At 45.0% G+C, this 27,807-nt stretch overlaps 1 protein-coding gene across 1 annotated transcript in view; it reads left to right on the forward strand.

Moving 5' to 3' along the window:
- LOC144733868 (uncharacterized) overlaps window positions 1-27,807 on the forward strand; it is a 210,360-nt gene that overhangs the window by 75,599 nt on the left and 106,954 nt on the right. Inside the window, exons 18-25 of the mRNA XM_078615876.1 lie at window positions 613-1,387; window positions 3,604-3,711; window positions 6,533-7,811; window positions 10,356-10,429; window positions 20,348-20,467; window positions 22,015-22,110; window positions 23,800-24,030; window positions 26,131-26,272. Coding sequence (XP_078472002.1) covers window positions 613-1,387; window positions 3,604-3,711; window positions 6,533-7,811; window positions 10,356-10,429; window positions 20,348-20,467; window positions 22,015-22,110; window positions 23,800-24,030; window positions 26,131-26,272 — 2,825 coding nt within the window. The remainder of the gene's footprint in view (window positions 1-612; window positions 1,388-3,603; window positions 3,712-6,532; window positions 7,812-10,355; window positions 10,430-20,347; window positions 20,468-22,014; window positions 22,111-23,799; window positions 24,031-26,130; window positions 26,273-27,807) is intronic.

The following is a 27,807-nucleotide window of genomic DNA, read 5'->3' on the forward strand; positions in this document are numbered from 1 at the left end:
TTCACATTCTTTCATGATATTGTTTGTAGGTGTTGTGTGTGTTTTTTGTTTTAAAATGTGTTAACTATGTATAATTGGCATAAATAAACACACAAATAGATACAAAATACTGTAGAACGTTACTGTATTTATTGTACCATACTTACCACTCCAATCTGGAAGACTGCATCATGGGGTGATGAATGCAAGTAAGGTAATTTTATAGTTTAAGTTGTATATAGTGTATAATGTACCGTATGTGTTTCAATGCTATCGGAATAAATTAAGACTTTAACTTCTACTCGCTTAACGACCAAATCACTTATTGACCAGTTTCGTGGAACCAATAACTCGTTAAGAGGGGATTCTACTGTATATTAAGAATACAAATTGTCCACTTATCTTTTTTGTTACATTACCCATGATAACTGTATTATTTTGTGCATTGTGAATTAAACTTTAGTGTAAAGTTGCATTCGTATTAGAGACTTACCCAATTTGAAACTGGACAAATTTATTGAATGGTTGTACAAATCTTGGATGTACAAACTGAAGCAAATATATTTAAGAAGTCTGCTGGACACAGCACTGCATAACCCATGCGTTTGTCCTACTTTGTATCAACCTTTACAGATCTCATCGAGCTATTTCACCGCGGAGTCGAGCAGTTACGCACTTTCCTTAAATTCCTACAACTGGTATACAATTTCCAATTGTCGCATTGTGGATTCGGTGTTTGTCGGAGGGCTCTATGGCGTGTACATTTCGATTACTCGAAGTAACCTCGAAGTCAGCGGCAACCTCATTAGGGGCTTCAGCCAAAACGCCCTGAGCATAAGCGACAGTGGCGCACACTCCTACATTCACGTTCATGGCAACACGTTCGAGCATAACCACGGAGATTTCGTGATACAGATGTCCGCAGATCACGAGGCAAACTACACATTTTATCACAACGACCTCACCAACAATTCGGCGACGACATCGCTGATCGTGCAAGGGGCGAGTCCCACTCTGCACTACAACTACTTCGAAAACCCCGAGGCCACATTTGAGATATCGGCACGCAATGGGAATTCTCAGCAGTACGTGGATGCAACTCTGAACTGGTGGGGCCAAGTGTCGGATCAAAGCGTGGCTGCGCGGATCAACGACGAGAGCAGCGCGGAGGTGGTGTTCTTTCCCTTCCTAGTATCGAGAAACGTCAGCGACTTGAGTCGAACGGAGGATACAGTATTCCTTGAAGCCGGCGTCCTGGGAGGCGTGGTTAAAAACCACACGGTCATTCCATACGTCGATGGTGGGTACGAGGTGATCAGAGACATCACTGTGGAGGCGTCGGCAACGCTGACCCTAGAGCCCGGAGTTCAATTGAGATTTCACGAATCGGTGCTCATGGAAGTTAAAGGTAAAGGGGCAGTAAGGATAACGTGACATATTTGTTTGTTGGTGTTGTTATGCACGAATAATTACCGAATTAATAATGGCCTATAGGGGGATGCTGCCACGGTGTGAACTGTAAAGACTGGCAACACCAGACTTTGCGACGCAGGGTTTGCTGGTTAAATTCATTCCCATACTGGCACACCTGTGTGCACCCAGCACTATAAAGAGTACACCGCAGTTGGACTGATGGAGCAGGTCACGTGCGCCGGGCCTGTGTGGGGGGATAATCCCACCTATTTCAAGTCGTTTGGCCAGCATGGGAGAAGTAAGTCAAGAACGCATCCTCTGGAGAGGCTCTTTTGCCAGTGACTGTGCGAGCCAGCGATTGTAGGAGTTAATGTAAAACCATAGGAGTTTAACACGTAGGCTTTCGCAACCAATATTATTCATAATAAAGGTTTTTGGGTTAGATCGCGTTATTTATAAGTCTCGCAACACTCCACCACCCGACACGGCCAATCAGTAAAAAATGTGTCACGTTGGCAAAAGACAAATATTTCACTACTTTAGTCCACCGGTGTGTTGAAGAGTGGAACCATAACAATTACAATTTGAGTACGACGTTTCGCTGAAAATGTAATCGAGCATTTTTGGACGATTTGGCAGAATAGTGAAGCCATCCACCTGCTTCCGGTCTTAAATAGTGCAGGAGGACGTCATCATTGTTGAACCCCATCAGGATTCGAGATCAGAGGCGGGGGTGGGGGATATACTATTATGTAATAGATCAGTAATCAGCCACTTAGCATGTGACTCACCTGTAAGGAATTGTAAACACATTCCTGCGGAGGGAGCTGGTAGGAACGTTGGGTTGCTTGATCAATGAACGGCGGCGTGGTGTATTCCGCAAATATGCCCGACTATGAGGGCGGGCACAAGCCGGCGTGAGTAGGTTAAACGTTGAGTTTTATAAGGGCACCACGGGGTGACCAGCCCCTCCCCTCCCCACCCTCCCTCCCTGCACGACGGACGGACACAATAATCCCCTGTTGGCTGGTGTAACCAGGAGGTTCCAACCAGTATATGTGTTGTGTATTAATTAATAATACGCTTCCAGACTGCGCTGAGTCTATAGCTATCACAGGATAACAATTATTTATTCTCAATTTCAATTGTTTCTAACTAATCTTGGCCAGTAATAATTAGTTCTGCATAACACTTCTACGTTATCAAAATCAATTGAATTTCCTTGTTGGTAAGCATGCTCGGTCACTGCTGACAGCTGTGTGTGTGAGAATTTAAAGTTGCTTTGGTGTTATTTTAGTCTTACGCTAATGTTACGTCCCGTCTGTCCAGTATAAAACTTACCGCTTAAGCAATTAATCCGATATACACCTTCTGTTGATAACTTCGGTAATTCATCTTTACTACAAGACACTAGTTTTTTAATTTTGTGTAACATACCAAACCTCACTTTAATGGTTTGCATTTGCAAAACACGGGCTAATTTGTCAGTTACTCCCAAGATATATGGTATTTTAATTTTTTGATAATCTGATAACTTTCAGTAGTATTGTTGTTCGATCTTGATTTGGCATTCATTGCGCTGTTGATTTGAGCATTATTGTGGCCATTCAGTCTTAGTGCTTTTTTAACATTTTTAATCTCTTTACAAAAACTTTCACCATCTGACACTGTCTTTGCCCGATGTATGAGTGTTCTGCCAAATTCGGTGCAATACGCTGGGAAAGAAAGTGAATTAAGTATATATTTTCCCTCCAAATTTAGAATCAACATGCATTTCAGAAATTTTTTTGGCTGCTGCTGTAAATTTCCACGTGATGATGATAAGTCACTTCGTTGGGCTATTTTTTGTGATAGCCAGGTTGCTTCTGAAAAATAGCTACATAGCTCAGTGGTAGGCATTTGGTAACACAAAAAATAGTTACATAGCGTTTTGTAAAGTTTACATAAGCTATTTAAATAAACATATTTAATTGGGATAATTGAATGCAACGTTCTGGAATAAGTATCATGGACAGAGCTAAATGGAAGGGAAATCATGATTCCTGACGTTTTTGAGCAACATCTCTGTATGCTGAACTTCTTTAGCACTACACGTAGCCAACCATGCTTCCGGGAGGCACGCGAGAGATGGCATGGTGATGGAGAAAGATACTGTATTTCATCATAGGATTATCTGTGAAGCTTCTACACATATTTGTGTGTTCCCCACAGGTCAACTCTTAGCGGTCGGAAACAAATCCCATTTCATCACCTTGACTAATGTGGCCTCGACACTGTGGAGAGGTCTCATCATCAACAGCAAAACGCCCATAGAGATCGGTAATGATGCGTGTTTTAATTATGTCTGGTCAACCATATGCATTGCATGCTGTAGATATTTGATTCGGCATTTTAATCGAAATGAAAACAAATGTAATGTAACGTCCCCCCAATATAATTAATATTGCTCTATCTGCATCAAGTGTTGAGATGGATAATCCATTGACAAAACTCATGCGGTAGTGCCACCATTCATATTCTTGAACTTCCTACACTGGTATCCACAATAGTGTTTTTTTTATTAGATCTAATCAATATAAATGTGGCAAACCTGCCACCCCACTCGACACAGCCAATTAGTAAAGGTTTGCCACGGAAACAAAATGTGCCAATTCGTTACTGGTACAGCACAGCGGTGTGTTGGAGAGTAAACCCACAACATTTACCATTCGAGTACCGTGACGTTTCGCCGGTATCAGGCTGGTTGTTGTAATTTAGAAATGTGAGTTTAGAGTATTTGGCAGCTATACATTTTTACGTGATAAGCCACTTCGTTGAGCTGTCATTTGTGATGGCCAGGTCGTTTCTGGAAAACAGCTACATAGGTCAGTGGGCCTTACCTGGTAAAATGAAAAAAATTGTATCAATTTGTCTATGCATTTGTCTTCAAAATCAAGTGTATACCACTTTGTCTACGTTGCGTGTGGATCTGGAATAACCTTTGCTATTCAAGTTCTGCAATTGTAAATAAAGTCAAAGTGTATTTACTAATATCAGCGGCATTGTATCATGAACTCAAATAGTTTACCAGCAAACTTACCGTACTCTCCGAATTATAAAATGCACTTTTTTGTCTTTTAAAGCAAATATTCTAGATTTAAAGTTTTCGTGACTGCAAGGATTCATACTCTCTGTTTTTTTCGGTAAAGTCACGACGTTTCAGGCGCAACACAAGCGTCCTTCTTCAGGTGGGGGACAACTTAGCGAAAGCACACCGCTTAAGTGTGTCTCAGCGATGGCTGTGACGAGTAATTATATAGTCGCGGGGGGATGGGGGGGGGGGGCATAGTAAGTGTGGGGGTGGGGTGTGGGCTTGGAGGTAGCGTTGTGTACACCGAGTAACGATTGGAGTTAAAACTGAGGCTTTGTAATGTAGATGGTGGAAGTAGATAAGCCACCTTTTGTTATGCTGCCAGGTAAATTAGTAACGCATAGAGTTCAAACTAAAATGTGCAGGCTAAAAACAACGTGTGGCAATGTGGGGTAACAGACTGGGAGTATGGATATGTTCATAAAATTTAATCTAAACTAGCTGTCTAGCAGTAAACTGCACGGCAGCTAAAGTTTAATTTGGTTAATTACATCATTCCACTAATTGCTCAATTTGAATCCATCATCTCGGTTGAAGTTATGTCTATGTTTGTATATATAGATGGCTTAATGGATGCACAAGCCACGCTAAAGAAGACCAAAAAAACAGCGTATGGTGATGGTAGTGTGTGAAGCTGGAGGTAACAGGTTGGGAATATAGATATGTTTATGACAATTAAATCTAAACTGGCTGTCTAGCAGTAAACTGCACTGCAGCTAACGTTTAACTTCCCCACAAGTGCAACTCAGTTTGTAGACACCAGGGTACTGTAAGTCAGGAATGACATCCTTTATGGATGGGATCAGATCACGGATCTTGTGTACTGTACTGAATCGGACCTGGATCTTGTGCGTTGTTAAGAATTTTGGAAATCTTTTTTGTCACGCCTGCTATGTGTGGCAACGTAATGATCTTGATTGGAGACTCCGCGGGTTGCTTCTCCACGGTGGGAAAAAACAGCCTGGCGGATAGCACGGTCCGAGTATCCGTTCATCTTGAGGGTACAATGTACATGATCCAATTCACTGGCCAGGTGGTGTTGGTCAGAGATGCAGTGGGCCCTATGGTATAGTGTTTTGATGAGGGAATTATTTTATGCCGGATATTGGTGGGAATCAGGTTTCAGGTAGCAATCTGTGTGGGTGGCCTTCCTGTAGACAGAATGTCCTAAAGAGCCATTGGGTCTCCTCTCAAACAAAGCATCCAGGAATGGTAGCTTACCATCCTTCTCCATTTCCATGGTGAATTTGATGGATGGATATACAAACATAGACATAACTTCAACCGAGATGATGGGTTCAAATTGAGCAATTAGTGGAATGATGTAATTAACCAAGTTAAACTTTAGCTGCCGTGCAGTTTACTGCTAGACAGTTAGTTTAGATTTAATGTTATAAAAATATCCATACTCCCAGTCTGTTACCCCACATTACCACACGTTGTTTTTAGCCTGCACATTTTAGTTTGAACTCTATACGTTACTAATTTACCCGGCAGCATAACAAAAGGTGGCTTATCTACTTCCACCATCTACATTACAAAGCCTCAGTTTGAACTTCAATCTTGCTCGGAGTACACAACGCTACCTCCAAGCCCACACCCCACCCCCACACTCACCATGCCCCCTCCCCCCACCCCCACCCCGCGACTCTATAATTACTCGTCACAGCCACCTCTGAGACACACTTAAGCGGTGTGCTTTCGCTAAGTTGTCCCCCACCTGACGAACGACGCTTGTGTTGTGCCCGAAAGGTCGTGATTTAATTTATTTGAATGTTTTACCTACGTTACTTTACCGAAAATATCTAAGTAGTTTTAAAGCAAAGGTTCGGGGTTTAATCTCATAATATGGTAGATGTGGGTGTGAGACCATATTTGATTTGTATAACTTTATTGAAACTAGACACACGTTTGGGGTAGTTATTACTTTTTGGAGCAACCTTAGCAGATAATATGGTAATTATTTGTCTTAAAATGTAAATAAATATACATCTGTGCTTTATTTCGCAGGAAAAGAACCGTATTTTTCAGTGCTTCAACACCTTATTATAACAAACAGCAGACATGGTCTGAAAATCAACAACTCTACAATTCTTCTGGAGTCCGTCTCGTCCACAAACAATGAGAAATCGGGCCTGACGCTCATGCAGCCGATGTCAAATTTAAGGATAGTGAATGGCACATTCTCCTCCAATGGCGAATATGGAATTGTCACAGAAATACCAGATGTTGGTTCAGACGCCGTTGTTACAGCAGAGGGCGTTACGGCAAGCAAAAATAAACAGGGCGGCATCATGATGCATTTGGACTTCTCATGTGAAACGTGCAACGTGTCCGATAACGCCGGAGTTGGCCTGAACTCCAATAGACAAGTGAACATCGCGTTGAATAATTCCTTCTTCAAACACAATGCGCTCTATCAAATCTCGACGAACTCCATATCCAAACTTTTGCTCATTAATTCCATGATTGGCTTTACAGACCTCACAAAAGCTGACAACACTCAATACTATTATGAAATGGTGTTCATCACAGGGCCTTATTATGTAGGTTCTTCTGTGACTATCAAGAATAACACGTTTACTCGGGTAGTTCAATCCATCAAGGCTGCTTTACTTATTAGTGGCGTTTCTGCGACCTGCCTGCAGCAAAACCGTTTCACTGACATCAACAGCCCTTCTCTGCACTTAGAGATAACTTATACGAAAAGCAGTGCCCAAATCAGCGAAAACACGTTTGAGCGCGTCGTGTCAACATCGCACGTAATGATGTTACTTCAGTACAGAGATATGTTCTCGTTTACATTTTCAGCCAACACGCTCGTCAATTGCTCTGGAGAGACCGCCATCGATTTAAATCCTCAAACGTCAATCGGATCGTATCGGATCCAATGGAACGTTCTCGCAGGTGGCGTGTTCACCCGGGCGTTGCTTGTGCGCTACGTCCTCAATATGACTGTGTCGGAAAATGTATTCCAAAATCCTGGCTCTGCGTACGAAGTTAGCGTAGACCGACGGACACCCGGGCAGCTTGTGGAGCTGTCGAACAATTACTGGGGCTCTTCAGACCCCTACATGGTACAACGGCGGATTCTAGACTTCCATCAGGACTCCTCTCTTGAGGTGACTACCTACAGTCCCTTTTACGTGGATTCAAGCCTCTCGGCGCTGTCAAACGTCACGGGAGATTTTTGGACAGACCCTTCCCTGCCTTTTGGTGGCATCCTTGATGCGGACTATACACTCGAGCCGTGTGATGGTGTTAAAGTCAACAGGAGCATCCTTGTCAGGTAAAATATGTGCTAGAACCTTAATGGCCTAAATTGGACATTTGATATGGGATAAAATATCTGTCTTGGATTGTTCTCGAAAAATATGAAGGAAGATCTATTAAGACAAAAAAATTTCCTCTTCAAATGTTGGGACACTTTTGCATCATGCAATAATTTACTGCGTCTTTTCATGTTCACAAAACGACGTCACTTGATGTCACGTGACACCAGCATCGGCAGGGAGAAACACCCCAAATCGTAGTAACGCAATACACGTGATGCCATCCATACCACTCCCCACACATAATCGCCTCTACTTGTCCAGCTACGCTGGCTTCCCACCAATCTCTAGTTTACAAATCTCTCCGTGGTCTGGCACCTAACATGTCCATCTTGCTTCCCTCATCGCCCTCTTTGCTCTGTATCGTCCCTCTACATTAACAATCCAGGCTGTTTCTTCGCCATTTGTTCCCTCTCCTCCTGACTGTGCCCAATCACCATTCTGTCTTTCCCGATTCTGCCCGCCTTTAACATTGGAATAAGCCGCTCCCTACGTGTCAAGCAATCGGCTTCACTGACCATTTTTCAGTTCTTCCTTTAAAAACACTCATTCATACTCCTACTCCACGTCCCTCCCCCATCATTAACGCCATCATCTGCTTTCCAACTTCCATACTCCATTCCTCACACTCGCTCATTATCACAAACCGCCCACTTTCACCTTCATTGTTGTTTACTTCACGCATCGTCGCCAGAATTCATCACCGCCCTGCGACCATCCTTCTCATCAACTCACGTCATATCATCACGCTTCTGATGTAAAAAAAAATGCGAATTCTTTGGTCCATCACCTTGGTTTCAATCTGAAACGATGACAATCAGTCGGATGATCTGAAATTTCACAGGCCAGATTTTGAAAATGTTTGGATTAATCAGGAACACATCCTTAATACATATATAGTGTAGAACCACGCGCAGATGAAGAAAACTACTCGGGCTGCTTGCCGTTTATTCACACACACACTGCGTCCTACACTTACACCACTGTGGTCCTTCATACGGACACCCAGCGAACTATACACTGCCCTACTCCGGCTAGCCCTGTCTCTGCTCACTCGTCTGCCCAGGGCGGGGGATCAGCCAACACCGCCCAGCTACGAGGAGAGAGACCTCTTCCCCAGCCGGTCCTCACCCTGGCCCCCAAAGACGACCCCGCCCCCGGTCATGGTCATGGGCGACCCCGCCCCCAATCACGGGGTCCCCCTTAAAACCCCCTTGCGAGGTTCCTCCCTCCAGCTCGGCCCCACCCACTTTCCCGAAAGTACTTTACGAAAGTCACTTGCATCACCCCCTTAACGTTACGTTATCTCTGCCCCCATGTAACCTCTCAACCAACCCGTACTTCCCTACGCTCGCCCCTCATTGGCTACTCGCAGAACTCCTCTCCACATACACAGTCGAACCCCTCCTAACGACGGTAATTGTTTCCATGAAGCCGGTTGTTAAGTGATTTGGTCGTTAATTGACAATAATAAATGCACGATAAAAGGAATAATGCGTTCCGATAGCCTCAAAACTTTAAAATTTTCACCAAAAAAACGTACTTTATCATATTTAAACAATGGATATTAATATATAATGATACGAACAACATTATAAACAGGGGTGGTGGTTAAGAAGGGTTCTATTGTACACATATATGACTTTACTATTTTTATTGCGAATGCCAAAATTACCCGAAACGTCCCTTACCTTATCAGATTTATAAAGTTAAGTAGGTTTGATCTTGGACAATATTGGAAGAGCAGACTGCAATGCAGTTTGTCTTCAGGCTGTGGGGCAATACATTGGGGAATCAGAGGGCAGTGCAGAAACATCCATTTCTGCAGTGTGTTTCTATGCTTCCACATCTTTGCTGCCATCCTTTAACACACACACACAATAATTATAATGTATGGGCACTATGGTGGCTAGGAGATGTTAACTACCTCGCCTGGTATACAGGAGGTCGTGGGTTTTATCCCGACCCTGACACCTACTATATATTTGGGGTTTGCGTCTCTCCCCGTGGCCGCGTGGATTTTTCTCTGGGTCCTGCGGGTTTTTCCTCCACAAATAAAATGAACATCACGCGTTTAGAGTGTTTGGTGCTATACATTTCCCCGTGATGATAAGCTACTTCGTTGAGCTATAATTTGTGATAGCCGGGTCGCTTCTGAAAAGGGGCTACATAGCTCAGTGGGCCTTACACCTGTTAAAACAATGGTTTCGTTTTTAGTTTAAAATAACCCTCATGATTGGAATCACAGTCCGATCCATATTTTTGAAAACTACATTCTTTAGAACTGCTTGTTGTTGTTGCGTTCAGTTTGTTGTCCTTCCATCGCACCTCCGATTAGTGCATGGTTAGCTCTGTATGGTGGTGCGAAAGAAGTTCAACATACGCGCACACACACATATACACATAATCGAGGCCCTTCTTCCAGCTGTATATAAGTAATAAGACATTGCGGGGCTGCACATTTACTCTTACCATAAATCATATATATATATTTTTTTTAGATCTGGCAACACGCTCACAATTCCCCCTGGCTGTGAGCTGCAATTTTCTGAAAACCGTGGCCTGGTGATTGAAGGTAACGCCACAACACATGCATGAAATAAGATTGTTGATATGATGTGGGTTATAATTTATGTAATTTGAAAATTGGAAGAGTAGGCCCATATACACCAATTACCTTTTAATATGAGTTGTAATATGTTTTTACATTATTTAAGGGTTTCTCTCTTCCTCAATACATATTAATAGTGATCTATTCACATGCAAATTATTTAACTGTTCATCAGGATTTTCAAAAAGTAATTCTCAAAAGGCCACATGGTGTAAAGTGCACTCTCCAATTCGTATTGTCCACTAGCAGGATGTACCCGGCTTTGGCCGGGGGGGAAATATATTTTAAAACTTATCTTCTCTTTAAAAACATGACATATACATACACAAATACTCAGCTATTGTGAAAGCCCGGCATTCCATTTGTCCGTCCAAATGCTGAATTGAAAAGTAATAGAAAGTGGGGCGTAAGTCGATGATCTTAAAAGTTTCCAGAAATTGTCGACCGCCCCTCTCAAACATTTTTTTACAACCCCCAGCCAATTTATATTTTGTAGGCATATATACCTACACACCCTGCATACAATAGTCAGTAGTATCTAGTAACTCTATAGTAGTACCTACTGACTCTAAAGTAGCATCTAGTGATTCTATAGTAGTATCTTGTGACTCAAGATTGGTATCTACTGACTCCATAGTAGTATCTGGCTCTACAGAAGTACCTATTGATTCTGTAGTGACATCGCGGATGTCACTGTGTAATGCCATCCCGAGAGAGGCACGGCGTGCGATGTAGTGACATCGTGGGCACCATGTATATGTGGGTATAGTACGGGCCCTAGACGGGCTCGGTGAGCACTGACTGGCAGTGCTGGATGGCACCACGCTGTGCGTGCAGTGCCGAGCTCATTCGGATAGGGTGTAAGAGTGCCAGCCATGGGAATGGGGTTACTAAGGGCCATGGCACTCTGGTTGACCCCAAAGGACACGTGATGAGTAAAGTATACACAGGGCCCCCAGGTGGGGGCTAGGGTGGTCACGTGTCAGGGCCGAGATCCTGATTGAGGGTTCTCAAAGGTGGTCGTGGCTAAGGGCGGAGGATATAAGCTGGGTCCCCGAGAGGGACCGGGTGCTGTGGTTATTCTGAAGGTTCTATATTCTACGTCCAAGAAGAGTCACCAACACGTGGACTTGGACCCAAGCTGGGGTCCTGTTCGTTGTAGCTACTTCCAGTGTATTTAGTGTAGTTAGCCTGCTGGTCCACCACCATAGGTTATTAACTGGTAAAGGGGCAGTTACCCCTTTGTGTTGGTATGTATAAATGTGTCGCCTCCAAAAGTATGTCTGCGACTCAGTTGAACTCACTACAACTGGTGACGTAAGTGGCCAAATATTTTTCGATTTAAAGCTTTCGTGACTGCAGGGATTCATCTTCTTGGTTCTTTCGGTAAAGTCACGTAGAAGGGAAGTAATAAAATAATAAAAATAAAACATAATTAAATAATTCTCACGACGTTTCGGCCACAATACGAGCAGCCGTCCTCAGGTGAAGACCAGGTCTGTCGAGGCGACAGCGTCTAAAAGAAAACACCACCACGCTTGGAGCGTCTATTTAAGCTGGGTTGGAAGGGGGGGGAAATGCGCATTGGCAAAATAATCTGCATATCAAAAGGAATTTAGCATATTTATGGGAAATGCAGGAATGTGATTAGTGCTATATGTGAAATGGATTAGCAGCATCAAAGGGAGGGGATAGGGGTAGCATTAATACATGGAAGGAATGTTAATAGTATGTATGCTGCAGTAACTAAACAACAACGTAAAAAGCTAAAGTATAAACTACATAGGGAGGGGATAGGGGTAGCATTAATAAAGAGAAGGAATGTTAATAGTATGTAGCTGCAGTAACTAAACAACAACGTAAAAAGCTAAAGTATAAACTACATTTAAATGCTAATCCTGCATAATGCATGGGCATTATGCAGGATTAGCATTTCACAAATAGCACTAATCACATTCCTGCATTTCCCATAAATATGCTAAATTCCTTTTGATATGCAGATTATTTTGCAATGCGCATTTCCCCCCCCCTTCCAACCCAGCTTAAATAGACGCTCCAAGCGTGGTGGTGTTTTCTTTTAGACGCTGTCGCCTCGACAGACCTGGTCTTCACCTGAGGACGGCTGCTTGTGTTGTCGCCGAAACGTCGTGAGAATTATTTTATTATGTTTTATTTTTATTATTTTATTACTTCCCTTCTACGTGACTTTACCAAAAGAACCAAGAAGATGGCCAAATATTCTCTAGTAAAGTTAGACGTCTTAGGTAATGACTACGCGACACAGGCTACATACCAGGACATCGGACGATGAAGATGAGGACCTCATCCCTCAAACAGCCCTGGGGATGGCGACCCCGGAGGAAGGAGGCGAGGTGCTGTCAGCAGAGCAGCGCACCGACCCGGCGCGCGATGGCTCACTGCTGTCGGGGAAGAAGCGCCGGACAGCACACTCCCGCCTTGCAGAGCTCCTCCAAGCCGCAGCGTCCATCATTGCGGAGCTCCACCGCGAGAAGCCAGGGGTGGATGGAGGTGCTGCGGAGCCACGTGGAAACAAAGTTTCCACCGCCATTTCCTGCCAAGCGAGAACCTCTGTGGCACAGCCCATGCTTGCGGCCGCCATCTTGTCCGAAGAGCAGAGCGCGGAGCCCCCCAAATCCGAAGCTGCGTCGAAATTACCCGTGGACGTTCCATTTCTCCGGCGACGACTGCCCTTCGTGAAAGAATTTACAGCCGCGGGAGGAGACTGGGTGGTCTTGAAGCGACCCAGTCTTCAAGTGACAGAGACGGAGGCACTGAGAGCACTGCCCATCGCCCTTGATGATGACGCCCTAGTGGCGTTTCTCACCATCCCGCCGTTGGAGAGGGCCATACTGACTCGAGCCTTGGATCAAATGGCGGCAATTTACGAGCTGCCATCAAATGTGCGCCATAAGTTTGCTACGCGAAGGAGAGGGGAAGCCGAAACACCCCTTGCCTTCCGTAGTGCACTTTTGGCACTAGCGAAGGCGACCTATCCAAGGATGGACCACGATGGAGTCGACTCTCTGGACCTCGAGAGATTGCTGGCTTTGGCTCAGGACCTCAACATCATCCAGGCTCAACAGCTCTTGCAACGGCACAAGGGGTTGGCGGCGTGTGCCACGCCCCATGAAGGGCCGGATACACCTGAAGACGTAGAGCCAGTCCCAGCCTACGCATTGACCCAGAGCAGAGACAGGCGAGGGGACGGCATGGTGCGATGGGCGGAAGAACAGCGTCAACGGAAGACATCTCCTCGTCCTGGGAGCAGGCTCATCATGTGCTACAGCTGCGGCCTGCTGGAGCATGTCTTGTCGGGTTGCTGCATGCCGCGACGACGCCTCCCCCGGACCACCACCGTCATCCACCCGACTGTCCTCCGCTCCACTGCACCCAAAGGTGCCGCGTGCGTAACGTCCCCCAAGCCACCACCTGCACCATCTCCAATGGATTCGGGAGAGGAGAACTCGTCCACCCGGTCGACTGCTCTTTGTGAGGAGCTGGGTTCGACGGGACAATAGCATATTCCCCCCAGGACCTCCAGGGAGAGCGAGTCCACCTCCCCTGGGGGCCCGGCCACAAAGACTCAATCAACAACTTTTCGGTTTTCCTGACTTACATACACACTCCCACACCGTCAGTTGGTTGTCGCACTCGGCAGGCCATATCGGTTATTGGCTGAATCTAGCCTCTATTGAGCTTGCGGGTGTCGTTACACGGTGAGGGTGGGAAAGGTTGGTAATGGAGGGGGTTCCGAGCATTCGCGTTTACTGCATTTTTTTTCTCTCGTGTTGTTGTTCTGTACTTCCACCCTTTTCCGAGTTTGTTACTGTACATTTGTAGATAGTGTGTCTATTGTATAGGTGGGCTTGGGTATTTATTTTTTCATTAGTTGTTCGGGGGCGCCTGTGGCGCCCCCTCACAAAAGCATTTGCGGCCTTCGGCCAGGAAAGTCACAAAATTTGCACACGAACGACGCATTCCCGCAAGCACCCGATGCTCCGTTTAGAAGTTGTATCTCATTATTATATTATTCATCATAGAAAGATAGATAAAGTAGTGCACTTTCCAACGTAATCGAACATCTGTCCCTGCGACATGTTGATAGTGATAACCTATGTGGGGATAATGGGAAATTGTCGTCTTCATTGCAAAACAAATGTCAAAGTCATGTCGGTGGGGGCCAAGTCAATTCTGGGAATCAACACCGAATCGCCTCGTTCTGCAGATTGATTCCAACGTAATCGAACGTCTGTCCGTGCGCCTCCATCGTTCACACCTATGCGCCCCCTGCATGAAAATGACGGGAAATGCAGCGTTCATCACAGATAAAGTTAGGCGTTTATATATATAGATTGTTATTGTTGAGGCACACATCGGGATTTTACTCAACTTTGACTCACTTTTTACTCACTTTATTTGCTTTGTTACTGTGTTCGTTTTAAAGGGGGAGTTAACAGCTGGGATTGCAGAGTCCTACGAAGGAGGGGAGGGGGGTAATGTCATGACATCGCGGATGTCGTTGTGTTATGCCGGCCCGAGAGAGGCACGGTGTGCGATGTAGTTACATTGCGGGCACCGCGTACATGTGGGTGCAGTACCAGCCCTTGGGGGGCTCGGTGAGCACTGACTGGCAGTGCAAGATAGCACAACGCTCTGTGTGCAGTGCCGACCCCTATAGGATAGGGTGTGAGAGTGCAGGCCATGGGAATGGGGTTACTAAGGGCCATGGCACTCTGGTTGACCCCGAAGGACACATGCCCGGTAAAGTCTACACAGGGCCCCCAGGTAGGGGCTATGGGTGGTCACGTGTCAGGGCCGAGATCCTGCTCGAGGGTTCCCGAAGGTGGTCGTGGCTAAGGGCGGAGTCAGCCACACCACGGAGGATATAAGCCGGGTCCCCGAGAGGGACCGGGTGCTGTGGTTATCCCTGAAGAATCTATGTTCTACATCCGAGAAGAGTCACCAACACGTGGACCTGGACCCAAGCTGCGGTCCTGTCAGTTGTAGCTACTCCCAGTGTAATTAGTGTAGTTAGCCTGGTAGTCCACCACCATAGGTTGTTTTCTGGTAAAGGGGCAGTTACCCCTTTATGTTGGTATAGTAGTATCTACTGACTGTGGTCAAATCTACTGACTGTAGTCGAATCTACTGACTGTAGTCAAATCTACTGACTGTAGTCCAGGGGTCTGCAACCTTTAAGACATAAAGAGCCACTTGGACCCGTTTCCGAAGGAAAAAATAAACTGGGAGCCGCAAAACCATTGCAACATTTAAAACAAATATAACACTGCATATATTGTTTCTTACCTTATTGCTATATACAGGATCGTGCAGTCAGCTGTCAATCTGAATAAAAAAAGGACTTTTTCACTTAACAATGTAAAATATATTTTTGCAAATTAATAGCTAAATTACCTGGTTAATGGGATTTTTGCTCCTGAACCTCAGTGCACAGTGTCTGCACATCAGGGCTGTAAGACGTCACCTTCATTTTCACACAGGCTTGCAAGCTGTCATCTGTGAGGCGTGATCGATGTTTGTTTTTAATATAGTTCATGTTGGAGAAGACCTGCTCACATACATATGTGGAGCCGAAGATCGACAGGACTCCAAATGCATACTTTTTCATGTTTATATAAGTGTTGAGGATGGCATTCCATGTTTCGAATACAAGTTTGTCCTGTTTGGGAAGGTTTTCAATATCACTCCATTTATGATTCTGAGCCAGAATGGCCTTCTGACGGGCAACATCCTCAAGAGTAGCGGTCAAGCATTTGAACTTGGACACCCATATATCTTTGTCGGCTATATCGGCCAGTTCCATCTCAAGATCAGGTTGACTTACACCTGCAAATGCAGTCATATTCAATAGGGATGGATTGATCGCCAGGGGAGTGACAGGGAAGGATAATGTCGTTTTTTCCTCTCTGAACTCACAGAATCGTTTCCCAAACGAACTTTGCATTGTGGTGATTGCAGACTTGAAATATTCCAAATTTATCGTATCATGACTTTGTTTGAACTCTCTCAAAGAGGGAAAGTGAGACAGTGTACCTCTCTGTAAATCTTTGACAAACACTGTCAACTTGCGCTCGAATGCCAAAACCTCCTCCAGCATGTGCAGGGCTGTGCCTCCTTTCCCCTGAAGGGTTGTATTTAGCGTGTTTAGATGTGCTGTCATGTCTACCATAAAATGTAATTTTTCCAGCCACTCTGGCTGTTCCAGCTCAGCAAAGGTGAGCTCTTTGCTGCCCAGGAAGGTTTTTACTTCTTCCAAACATGTGACAAAGCAACGGCAACGTTATTGCCTGTCACCGGGCGGGCAGTGTGGAGCGGAGCGGCGACCTGTCAGCAGCGGCAACGCCAGAGCAGGTGTCACAGTGCGCCTCCTCCCCTCGCTAGCATCCGCCCCGGAGCCGCGGTCAAGGTTCAAAAGAGCCGCATGCGGCTCCGGAGCCGCAGGTTGCCGACCCCTGCTGTAGTCGAATCTACTGACTGTAGTTGAAGCTACTGACTGTAGTCAAATCTACTGACTGTAGTAGTATGGATTGACTCTACAGTAGTATCTACTGACTCCACAGTAGTGTCTACTAACTCTATAGTAGTATCTACAAATTCTACTATAGTATCTACCTACTCTACAGTAGTGTATACCGACTCTACAACAGTAACTACTGACTACAGTGGTATCTCTAAAATATACAGTTGTATCTACTGACTATAGTTGTATCTCCTGACTCTATAGTAGTATCTACTGACTCTATAGTAGTATCTACTGACTCTATAGTTGTATCTACCGACTCTACAGTAGTATCTACTGACTCTACAGTAGTATCTCTTGACTCTACAGTAGTATCTCCTGACTCTATTCCAGTATCTACTAACTCTCTCCCTCTCTCTCTTGTTCGTCCATCATAGTTGATGATGACCATGGCACGTTTGTCATTTTGTTGGGTTTTGATGAGTGCGCAGATGGCTGAACAGGCCAATCCGAGCCCGGAATTCTCTGTGGCACACTGGACAGGTCAGGGAGGATGTAGAGCTCTGAGGTGCAGCCACAAGTCCTTCCTTGGTAGATTTGCGCTGCTGCCTCTTCAAGATAGCACAGAAGCTTCTCCTACTCTCACAGAGGACTGCACCGTCATGTACTTTTCTTCTCCAGGCAGGTCGGTCCTGTGCTAGGGGATCCCAGCTTTTCAGGTCGAATCCAAAGCTCTTCAAGGAAACTTTAAGGGTGTCCTTGTAGCGCTTTTTGGGGCCACCCTTGTGCTCGCTTGCCATTCTTCAGCTCACCAAAGAAGACTTGTTTTGGAAGTCTCGTGCAGGGCATTCTGGTCACGTGGCCAGGCTATCTAACTGACTACAGAAATATCTACTAACTCTATCATAATGTAGTGCTTCAATGAAGACATACACACTACGTGAGTTGAGGCCAGTCTTTATTTGACACTTCCCTTACAGGACCAGTTCTATAATTGGTGTAAACGTAACTACCCCTATGTAACACTCTGTTTGCTTTTTTGACTAGTTGTGTTGTGGTTATTGCAAACATGATGCCTTGAATAAAGGTGTCAGTTTTGTACCAGTTTAAAAGGGTAAAAACCTACTACTATATTTTGCCACTGGTAAAAGAGATCTCATAGAGTAAATGCTTACCCCGAGCTCTCAATACTCTGATATTGCACTGTTTGAGTTGTACGCCTTCTGGTGTCATCTGGTCCAACACCAATGGGGACTAAGCTCTAAAGAAAGCCGTCTTGAGTGTGGACCAATCAACTTCAAGGACAGTGCATATTATTATCATTATCAGAGTTGCTTATTTTTGTTTGCTTTTTTGACTACTTGTGTTGCGGTTATTGCAAACATGATGCCTTGAATAAAGGTGTCAGTTTTGTACCAGTTTAAAAGGGTAAAAACCTACTACTATATTTTGCCACTGGTAAAAGAGATCTCAGAGTAAATGCTTACCCCGAGCTCTCAATACTCTGATATTGCACTGTTTGAGTTGTACGCCTTCTGGTGTCATCTGGTCCAACACCAATGGGGACTAGGCTCTAAAGAAAGCCGTCTCGGGTGTGGACCAATCAACTTCAAGGACAGTGCATATTATTATCATTATCAGAGTTGATTCTTTTTGTTTGCTTTTTTGACTACTTGTGTTGTGGTTATTGCAAACATGATGCCTTGAATAAAGGTGTCAGTTTTGTACCAGTTTAAAAGGGTAAAAACCTACTACTACTGTGTAACACTATGTAACCCCCTTACACATGAGGCTATTGAAGATCCCAGCCTGACGACGTGACCCGACCCACCGAGTGTTACCCACAATTACGACCTCTTTACTGTAGAACGCTGCCCTTTTATCCCCCGAACGGGGCCTTCCCTCCGCCCTCAGGCGAAGATGGCGGTGTACAGAACGAGAAAAAAGATGCTGGAAGGTGACACTGATGACTGCTCTGTGCTTCCAGTGTTCAAAAGCCTGTTTAAGGCGCAGCTCCGGCTGGAGCACGCATACCACACACATGCCGGTGATGTGCACGTCTTCTTCGAACGCTGGGGAGCCGGAAAAGCCCGCTGTACCAGCGTGCATGGCACCCTCATGTTCACCTTCTGAAGCGCTCGCTCGTCACCGTGGCGTGCGCGATGACCACCACAGCCACGTGACTTTTCTCTTGCTAGCGCCACAGCGCGTGGATTTGTAGCGTTTATATTTCATTCGTTTGTTGGTGACTGTGTATTTCGAATCGAAATCGACTCCAGTGCTGTTGCTGCTGGCGGCAATAAAAGTTGTTTAAAAGTCTGGCTACGCCCTTCTTCTGGTACTCTGCAGCAGGCCTGCTCCCTTAATTACCCGAATGACGGGATATACCAGCATTACAATAGCAACTACACACATTGAGGTGGGGGGAGAGAGAGAAGAGGAAATCACACTGTTCAAGATTTACCTCAGTGTTGCGCTTCTGTATTTGTTTGCCTTTTTAACGCTCCCATCGCCGCTCAGCGAGCTCATGTGCGTTGCTAGGGGCAACCGCGAGTCAGCGTTTCTGCGCATGCGCAGATGCTTGCTTTGGCGCCGAGATCAGCGTAATAATAAATTGTCATAAAGTGTGTGATTTTATTAGTTTTTATTTGAGCGAGGGAAAAACAAATAGTGAATTTTCGTTCGGTGGCTTGGTGTGTTGTATCTGTGTACTTTGTTGAAACGTAAACCCAACAGTTTGTCAGTTAAAAGCTTTGCAAGACAAGTGCAGCCAGAGAGACAGACAGACAAAAATACATTTCAAAACTTGTCTGCTCTTAAAAACATAACATATACATACAAAAATGCTAAGCTATTTTGAATGCCCGGCGATCCGTTTGTCTGTCTATTTGTCCTTCAACAAAATGGCCTAGTCTCGCCACCAGTGTCAGACCAGATTACGCCAAAAGGCAAACAGTGCAAAGACAATGCACGTATCAGAGCATGTATAGCTCAGGGTGAGCAGCTATATAATGGGATCTTTTTTGCCCGTATCAAATAATGAGAAATAAGAATATGTTTGACCTTTTCTGAGACAAGGAAATAAAAACGGCTATCTTTGGTGTAGGCCAATCAACACAATCTATATTATATTATAAAAACATGTTTGTTTGCAAGTACGTGTGGTTAATGCAGACTTGGTTCCTTGCAAAAGGTTTCTATTTGGCGTATGGACATCTTAACACATCCTGTTTTATTGCCAGAAAGGGTAAAACCGATTATTATGTTTAAGGTGTTGAGTTTTGCATTCGTTATTTTCCACTACTGCCGATTTGGCATCGTCAAATAATTATCGGTGACAATTGTCGTGATTAAGTTTGGTTACAAATGTACAATTACAGGTTCATTACACATCAGAGGTTCTTCGGAGGAACCCGTTGTTCTCTCATCAATAACGGGACGATGGCATGGACTGGCCTTGACGAAAATACCAGAAGATTCTTGCCAAGCCTCCTTTGATGGTATGATGGACAGTTATAAGATAATACGTCCATATACACTTTCTGAGACTAGTGCACCCATTTGAAAATATAAAGGTGGTACTATACTAAAGCAGTGGCAAGATATTATATGGCGCTGTACGGTGGTGAGATGTTATCTCTCTCGCCTCATCTGCAGGCCGTTGGTTTCGATCCTGACACTGACCCTGACGCCTGTTGTATATTTGAAGTTCACGTGTAAATTATATCCGGGTTCCTCTGGTTTTGCCCTCCTCAACTATTTAGAATCAACGCCACGCATTTCGATTATTTGGTTGATGCTATAAATTTCTACGTGACGATGGTAATGATAAGCTGTGATGAGCTATCATCACTTGTGTCCTGGTCGCCTCTGAAAAAGCTACATAGCTCAATGGGTTTTACCTGGTAACATTTTCAAAACTGTATATAGTAGATCATCGATTATCCAGCACGTGAAGATCCAGCTTCCAACATTATCCAGCGGTGCTCCAAAGGCAGCGATCGGTACCGTGTGCGTGACAAAACAAGTAGATATGCTTGATTTCAGTATTAAATATTATACACAGTACATTATACACTGCATACAACAACTTGAAGAATGAAAATACTGCACGTATATAATTTTTTTCATGACGAACAACAACAGTAATAAAAACAGTGCGTGTAGCTCGGCATTCACAGGAGTACCGGTCTAAAGGCTGCATAAGTCCGGCGATCGTCAAACACAAGTTGTTGAAACAAGAAGATATTTACTTGCGAGCTCAGCGCCGCTTTCTTCTGAGCCACCCGTGGCCACAACTCTCTCAAGCAGAGATCCCCGAAAACTATACCAAAAAACCCCATTGCACTAAATTTGTTCTCTGCTTAATCTGGCTAAATCGCAGCTACTGTATTTGCATGACGGTTGATTCGCCTGGGAATGCCCCCAAAATTGTTGGTTTGGAATCAGAATATTTATTTAGACTGCAAAAGGAATCCGATGAGCTATGAATCTCTTTTTCGCAGATGTTGAGTAAAGCGTCACGGGGTCAGAACGTTACAACAACAACAAACACAATACTCACAAATCCGATAGGAGTGCAAAGTAGAGAAAAGGTGCTAAGCAAGTCACAAACACAATAAGTAAATGCAAATCAAGTGTTTAAGTAAAAAAATGTGCTCGTAAGCTAAGCAAAATTGAGTCTGGATAGTGTGAGATTACATCGGTGACCATCACACACAACACAGTGGGTGTTGTCGGTTGCGGGTGGGAGGTATACATTGGCAGGCAGCAGAGTGCAGTGCAGAAAAATTCGTTGACGTGCCGAGCTGTGCTCCGCCGTCTGTGCTCCCCATCTCTTCTGCAAACCCCTCTCCTCACCAACCGGCACAGCGAAGCCATGGGCAAATAAACCCCCCAATGACGTGCGAAGTGTGCGGTTTGGTCCTCGTTCAGGGAAGGGTTGTCACAAAGGTTGGGCTGCACAAAATGCGCACACGGTGCATGGAGTTCGCTGGCTCGTGATCTACGCGGCTCCGAATCGTTTTACGCGATGTCCCTTCACCAGGTCAAGTTTCTGTGATCCAGCACCTGCGGGTCCTCAATGCCACCAACGGCATCGCCATCTTCCACTCTCAAGTGGATCTCCGTTTTGTTCACGTGGGTGAGTGCATACGTATCAGAATTATATATTTTTATTTTATATATTGTTCGTAGGTCTCTCATAACCAATACGTTTAATAATAATTATCTTATATCGGGTTAGCTCATGTAAAAACATGATAATGTGCGTCGCTGAACCCTCCGCCATCTGACACGGCCAATTCATAAATATGTCACGTCAAGCAATGGGGGGCCGTTCATCTGCAAAAATTGGTTCGGGTGGTAGAGCGTCGGGCCCGCTTGTTGCAAAGGTTCACGGTTCAATCTCAGCGGCCGCCCAGGTTACCACTAAAATTGTACAAACCATAAATACCATGCGCCATTAGGGTCATGGGGTGGGGGGCGTTAAGGCTCCTGTGACATTATTTGAACCTTATGGCAGGATCCCGGGGTCCCATAAGCACCCGGCTCTCGCATAAACTGCGTTGCGATGTCATTTTATGTCTTTTGAAGGAGAACGATACGGCAATCTATTCCTCTCGACGAGCTCTACACGATGCGATAAGGGGGCGTCCATAAATGACGTCACGCACATAGGGGAAGGGGGGGCAGACATTAGTGACGATGTGTGACAAGGGTGGGGGGGTTGAGAAATGTGACGTCACATCAAAATGCGCAACTTTAAATAAATATAGACAACACGTTCTCCTTAATGAAATAGACTTTTTAATAAATGTTTCTCCTGTAACATCAGAGTGCAGTGCCACATTAAATACGCACTACGATGCCAATAGTTGAAAACGATTTGAAGCAAGTTTTTTTGTTTTGGGGGGGGGGGGGGGGCAGAGCTATGTGACGTCATATTTGAGGGGGGTCTGACTTTTTGTGACGTCGTGTGACGAAAAGGGGGGGGGGTCAAAAATCTTCCAAAATCGCGTGACGTCATTTATGGACGGCCCCTAATCAAAGTTCCAAAGTTTTGTTCATGACTACGCAATTTTGGCAACGACGGGTGCTTGGTGAAGAACGAGAGGATTTATTTCTGGTGAGTCACGGCTCTTATGTGTGCGGTGGGATGGAGTCGCCAAAAAAAAATTAATTACGATTTTAACTTCCGTTTATTCGAGATCCGGCGGTCCCACCATAAGGTTCATTTGATGTTAAGAGGAGAGAAGGAATTGCGCGTCAGCGTCACGGTTCAAATGCGGGTCGTCACGGTTACCAAACAAGTGTTGGAGTGCGCTTATATAAATGTAAAGTGACACCCGATACGGCAGTCTTCAATAATAAGAGTCCTTTTTCTTCCAGCACGAGACTCGATGGTCTTCAAAGATTCCCTTCACTCCAAGCGTCCCAAACTCTTTCGCTTCTACATTAATATATCCCTCAAGCCCCTTTCCCGACGGTTCCTTGACCTTTCGCTTTCCCTCCAGCCAATCACCTTCCCACCTTTCCGAACGGATTCTTATCGTCTCTCCCTGTCAATCCCTCTGTTTTCGTGATCTTTCCATATTGTATTTCGACCTCCAATCCCTTAAATTTCCCCTGCCTCTAACCAATCCCCTTTCAGCCCTAGTTCAGTACCAATCATAGGGGCTTGTTTTTCACTTCCTGAATATCCATGTCATGATGCATGCTGTGTCCATAACATCGGGTGAGTACTTTCGGTTGTGAATGAATCACTCCACAAATGTATGCAGTGGAAGTGTTATATACTAATGTTGAATTCATGTATGTGTGTTTTATATAGACAATTCCCTTTCGACTGGACTGTTTCTGACCGTTTCATGTCCAATGACGCAAACGGTAAGACTGGAACACGTGGTGGTTTCCCGTGCAGCAAAAGGTATGACCTTCACTGGCCCCGAGCTCCGAATTTTCATCACGGAGAGCTCCATGTCTCGAACAGAGAGCTACGGTTTGGAGATCCATTCCTGGGGACAGCGTTCTGAGATAGACATCACCGCATCAACGTTTTCAGGTAATATATTTGACTTTATGAAGCCGGTCCATACTTGTGTAAAATAAAATAGAAGTATACGGTACATTATGTGTTACTGTATTATATGTTACTGTATAGAACCTTGCTTTTTCTGCAATATTTTGCTGTCTCTTTTTGGATTTTCTGTTTGCACTCAGTCACATATTCACTTTAAGATGTTTTTTGTTCATGTTTTTGTTTTTTTGTTTGTTGCGGTTGCACCCGATTCAAGAGCCGAATGGCTCACAGGGCTATACCTAATAAATGAACTTGAACTTGAAATGAACTTATTGCGAGACCCCAGGGTCCCGAATAAACGGAAGTCAAAATCGTAATTAATTAATTATTTTTTGGCGACTCCGTCCCACTGCGCACATAAACGCCGCGACCCACCAGGAATAAATCCTCTCGTTCTTCACCAAGCACCCGTCGTTGCTAAAATTGCCGTAGTTATAAACGAAACTTTGATTAGCGCATCGCGTATAGAGCTCGTCGAGAGAAATAGATTGCCGTATCGTTCGCCTTCAACAGACATAAAATAACGTCGCAGCGCAGTTTACGCAAGAGCCGGGGGCTTATTGGACCCCGGACTCCCGCCATAAGGTGCATATGAAGTATTTGAAATGACGGCAGGAAACTCCTTTGACGGGAACACACTTCTTTTATTAAATCTTGACTTGTAACGATACAACGTGTGGCCTCTCTTCTTCACAGTACGGTCACCATACAACGGTACAACTCGTGACCTCTTCTCTCCGCTCCACACTTCTCTCGACTCCCTTAGATTCTGTGCTGCTGGCTCTCTGTGCCTCGTGTAGACTCCGCGCCTCGGCTACACTCTTCTCTCGTCTCGTGTAGACTCTGCGCCTCTGCTACACTCTTCACTCGTCTCGTGTAGACATTACGCCTCTGCTACACTCTTCACTCGTCTCGTGTAGACTTTACACATCTGGCTACACACTCTTCAGTACCCGTCTCGTGTAGACCTTACATCTCCGGCTACACACTCTTCAGTACCTATCTCGTGTAGACCTTACACTCTCTCTGGCTACACCGTATGCATTACTCGGCTCGTGTAGACCTTACACTCTCTCTGGCTACACCGTATGCATTACTCGGCTCGTGTAGACCTTCCTCTCTCTCTGGCTACACACTATACATTACTCGGCTCGTGTAGACCTTCCTCTCTCTCTGGCTACACACTATACATTACTCGGCTCGTGTAGACCTTCCTCTCTCTCTGGCTACACACTATACATTACTCTCCATTACTCTCCATTACTCTCCATTACTCTCCTCTCCGGGCTCTATCTCTGCACCTTCGTCTTCATTCCTAGATGGTTCCACTTCTGCCCTCTACTCCTCTGTGCATCACCTTATATATCCCTTCCTCCCGGGAGACGGAGCGGATGCGGACCTCAACGTCGGCACCGCTCCTCAGTTACCCAATCACCACGCGCTATCTCTACGATCCGTTTCCGCCCAGCGCGTGTTTCCACTCATCGACCAATCACACCGCGCTGCCACCCGATCACTCCCTCTCAGCGCGTCACCAGCACACAGCCAATCAGCAGCACTACCCCCACCCGCGCGCTGACGCCTGCTCCTCCCCGTCAGCGCGCGTCACCACACACACACACGTACATACGCGCTGGCACACGACGTATACCCCCAGCGCGTATCACCACTACACATATACTAAGATACTAAGATACAGATCCTCCGTATAGCCTTGAACAGACTGTTGGGGGCAATTGCTGCGATCAAGCAGCACCTGTGAAGGCTACCGGCACTGTGGTCTACGAGGGGGTGGGTGGTCAGCACCATACCCGGCCACCTTTGTCTTCCTAGTGGCGATGTTTACTACACACCGAACCAGGCTACTCATTTGAGACTGAGTCGACCTAGGAGAGGCCCAGGACCGGTTCAGATAATCGTCACTGGTGTTGGTGGCCGTGAACGGGGAATCAACCTCGGGTAGCCAGGTTCATAGTGCAGCGCACTCACCGCCACACGACCGATCTCCATATGTATATATATTCATCTCATCACATGCAATGGTGCATATTTTTACATGTTAACATCAGCTTTTGTTTTCAGGTAAGCATGGGAACGTTATCGATGGAAACGGTGCGTTGACACTGAGCAATGTCACTGTATCCGAAAGCAGTGCGGAGTACGGATTGAAGGTCTTAAACTCACTGAATGTGATCGTGTATGATTCAACATTCAGAAATAACAGGTACACCTTTGTAAATGGTACTATTTTCCATAAGAGTTTTTTTGGGTTAGAACACTTAAATGTAAATGTGTTGGTAAATCTGCCACCAACCGACAGGGCCAATTAGTAGACTTTGTCATGTAAACAAAACGTGCAAATTCGTTACTAGTTCAGCACACCGGTTGAGTGTTGGAGAGTAAACCCACCACATTTACAATTCGAGTACCGTGATGTTTCGCTGGTAATTACAACCAGTATCATCAGGCGACGTCCAGGGTTGTGGAGAAATCCTCTTGTTTTGGTCTTAAATAGCGGAATAACCCAAAATAACCTCTTATTATATATAAGATTGGCCGCGAGAGCCTATGTGTTAAACTGGTGCTATTTTCCTTCACGGTTTTAATTTTATGAAGTCAATGCATTTTTTTATATATCACAATTCGTTAAAGAAATCTATCTGCTCAATACTGATATAGAGTAGAACCACTCTTAACGACAATAATTAGATCCATGAAACCGGTCGTTAAGTGGTATGGTCGTTAAGTGAGTATAGGAAATTCACATTAAAGGGTTAATTCGTTACTGATAGCATCGAAAGTTACCCTTTTTCACCCTAAAAACTACTTTATCATATGTAAACAATGGATATTAATACATAAAGATACTAACGACATTATAAACACATAATATTAAAATAAACATGCTTAATCAATTTACCGTACCTACAACAGCCCATCGTTAACAGTGGAATGGTCGGTAAGCGAACACATTGGGCTCTATGGAGCCCCCTTGTTAAGCGATTGGTCATTAACAGGGTGGCTCGTTAAGAGGGGTTCTACTATATATATTTTTACTTTCCGTTATCCGCCCCCAAAAAATATTGTTTTACCCTCTGAACATGCAATGCAACGGTTCCACGGCACACGAACTTTGGCGTTCAAGTTCGAATTCCCCCAACCCGTCAGTTGACCGGTTGAAGAATAGCTCCGGGGTGTCTTTGCCCTGGGTTCTGTGGTGGCACATAAACTAAAACTGCAAGCAATTGATTTTTTTTACCAGGTAAGGCCAACTACTGAGCTTTGTAGCTCTTTTTCAGAAGAGACCTATGACAAACGATAGCTCGACGAAGTGGCTATCATCATCATCACAGGGAAACTTGTAGTAGCAGCCACATTCTCTAAACGCGTGATGTTGATTCTAAATGTGGAGGGGAAAAACCGGATGACCCGGAGAAAATCCACACGACCACAGAGAGAGACATGCCAACTCCAAATATACAGCAGGCATAAGGGTGGGTATGGAACTAATGACCCTTCTGTATACGAGGCGAGGTAGTTAACATATCCTAGCCACCATGGTGCCATGATGCTCACGTTGGGTGGGCATTGGTGACGTGGCCGGTTAAACTATCCTCCAGCGATACGCGTATGCCCCCAGTACCAACAATCATAACGTGTTCAATACCAATAGCAGCAGATACAGCTACCGCAACTAGCAACAGTGGTTACAACACTATAACAGCAGCTACTAAAGCAAGAGCAAGAATAGCAGAAGGC

The sequence above is a fragment of the Lampetra planeri genome, chromosome 48, assembly GCF_965212315.1.
Source record: "Lampetra planeri chromosome 48, kcLamPlan1.2.h2, whole genome shotgun sequence".
NCBI classification, from domain to species: Eukaryota; Metazoa; Chordata; class Hyperoartia; order Petromyzontiformes; family Petromyzontidae; genus Lampetra; species Lampetra planeri.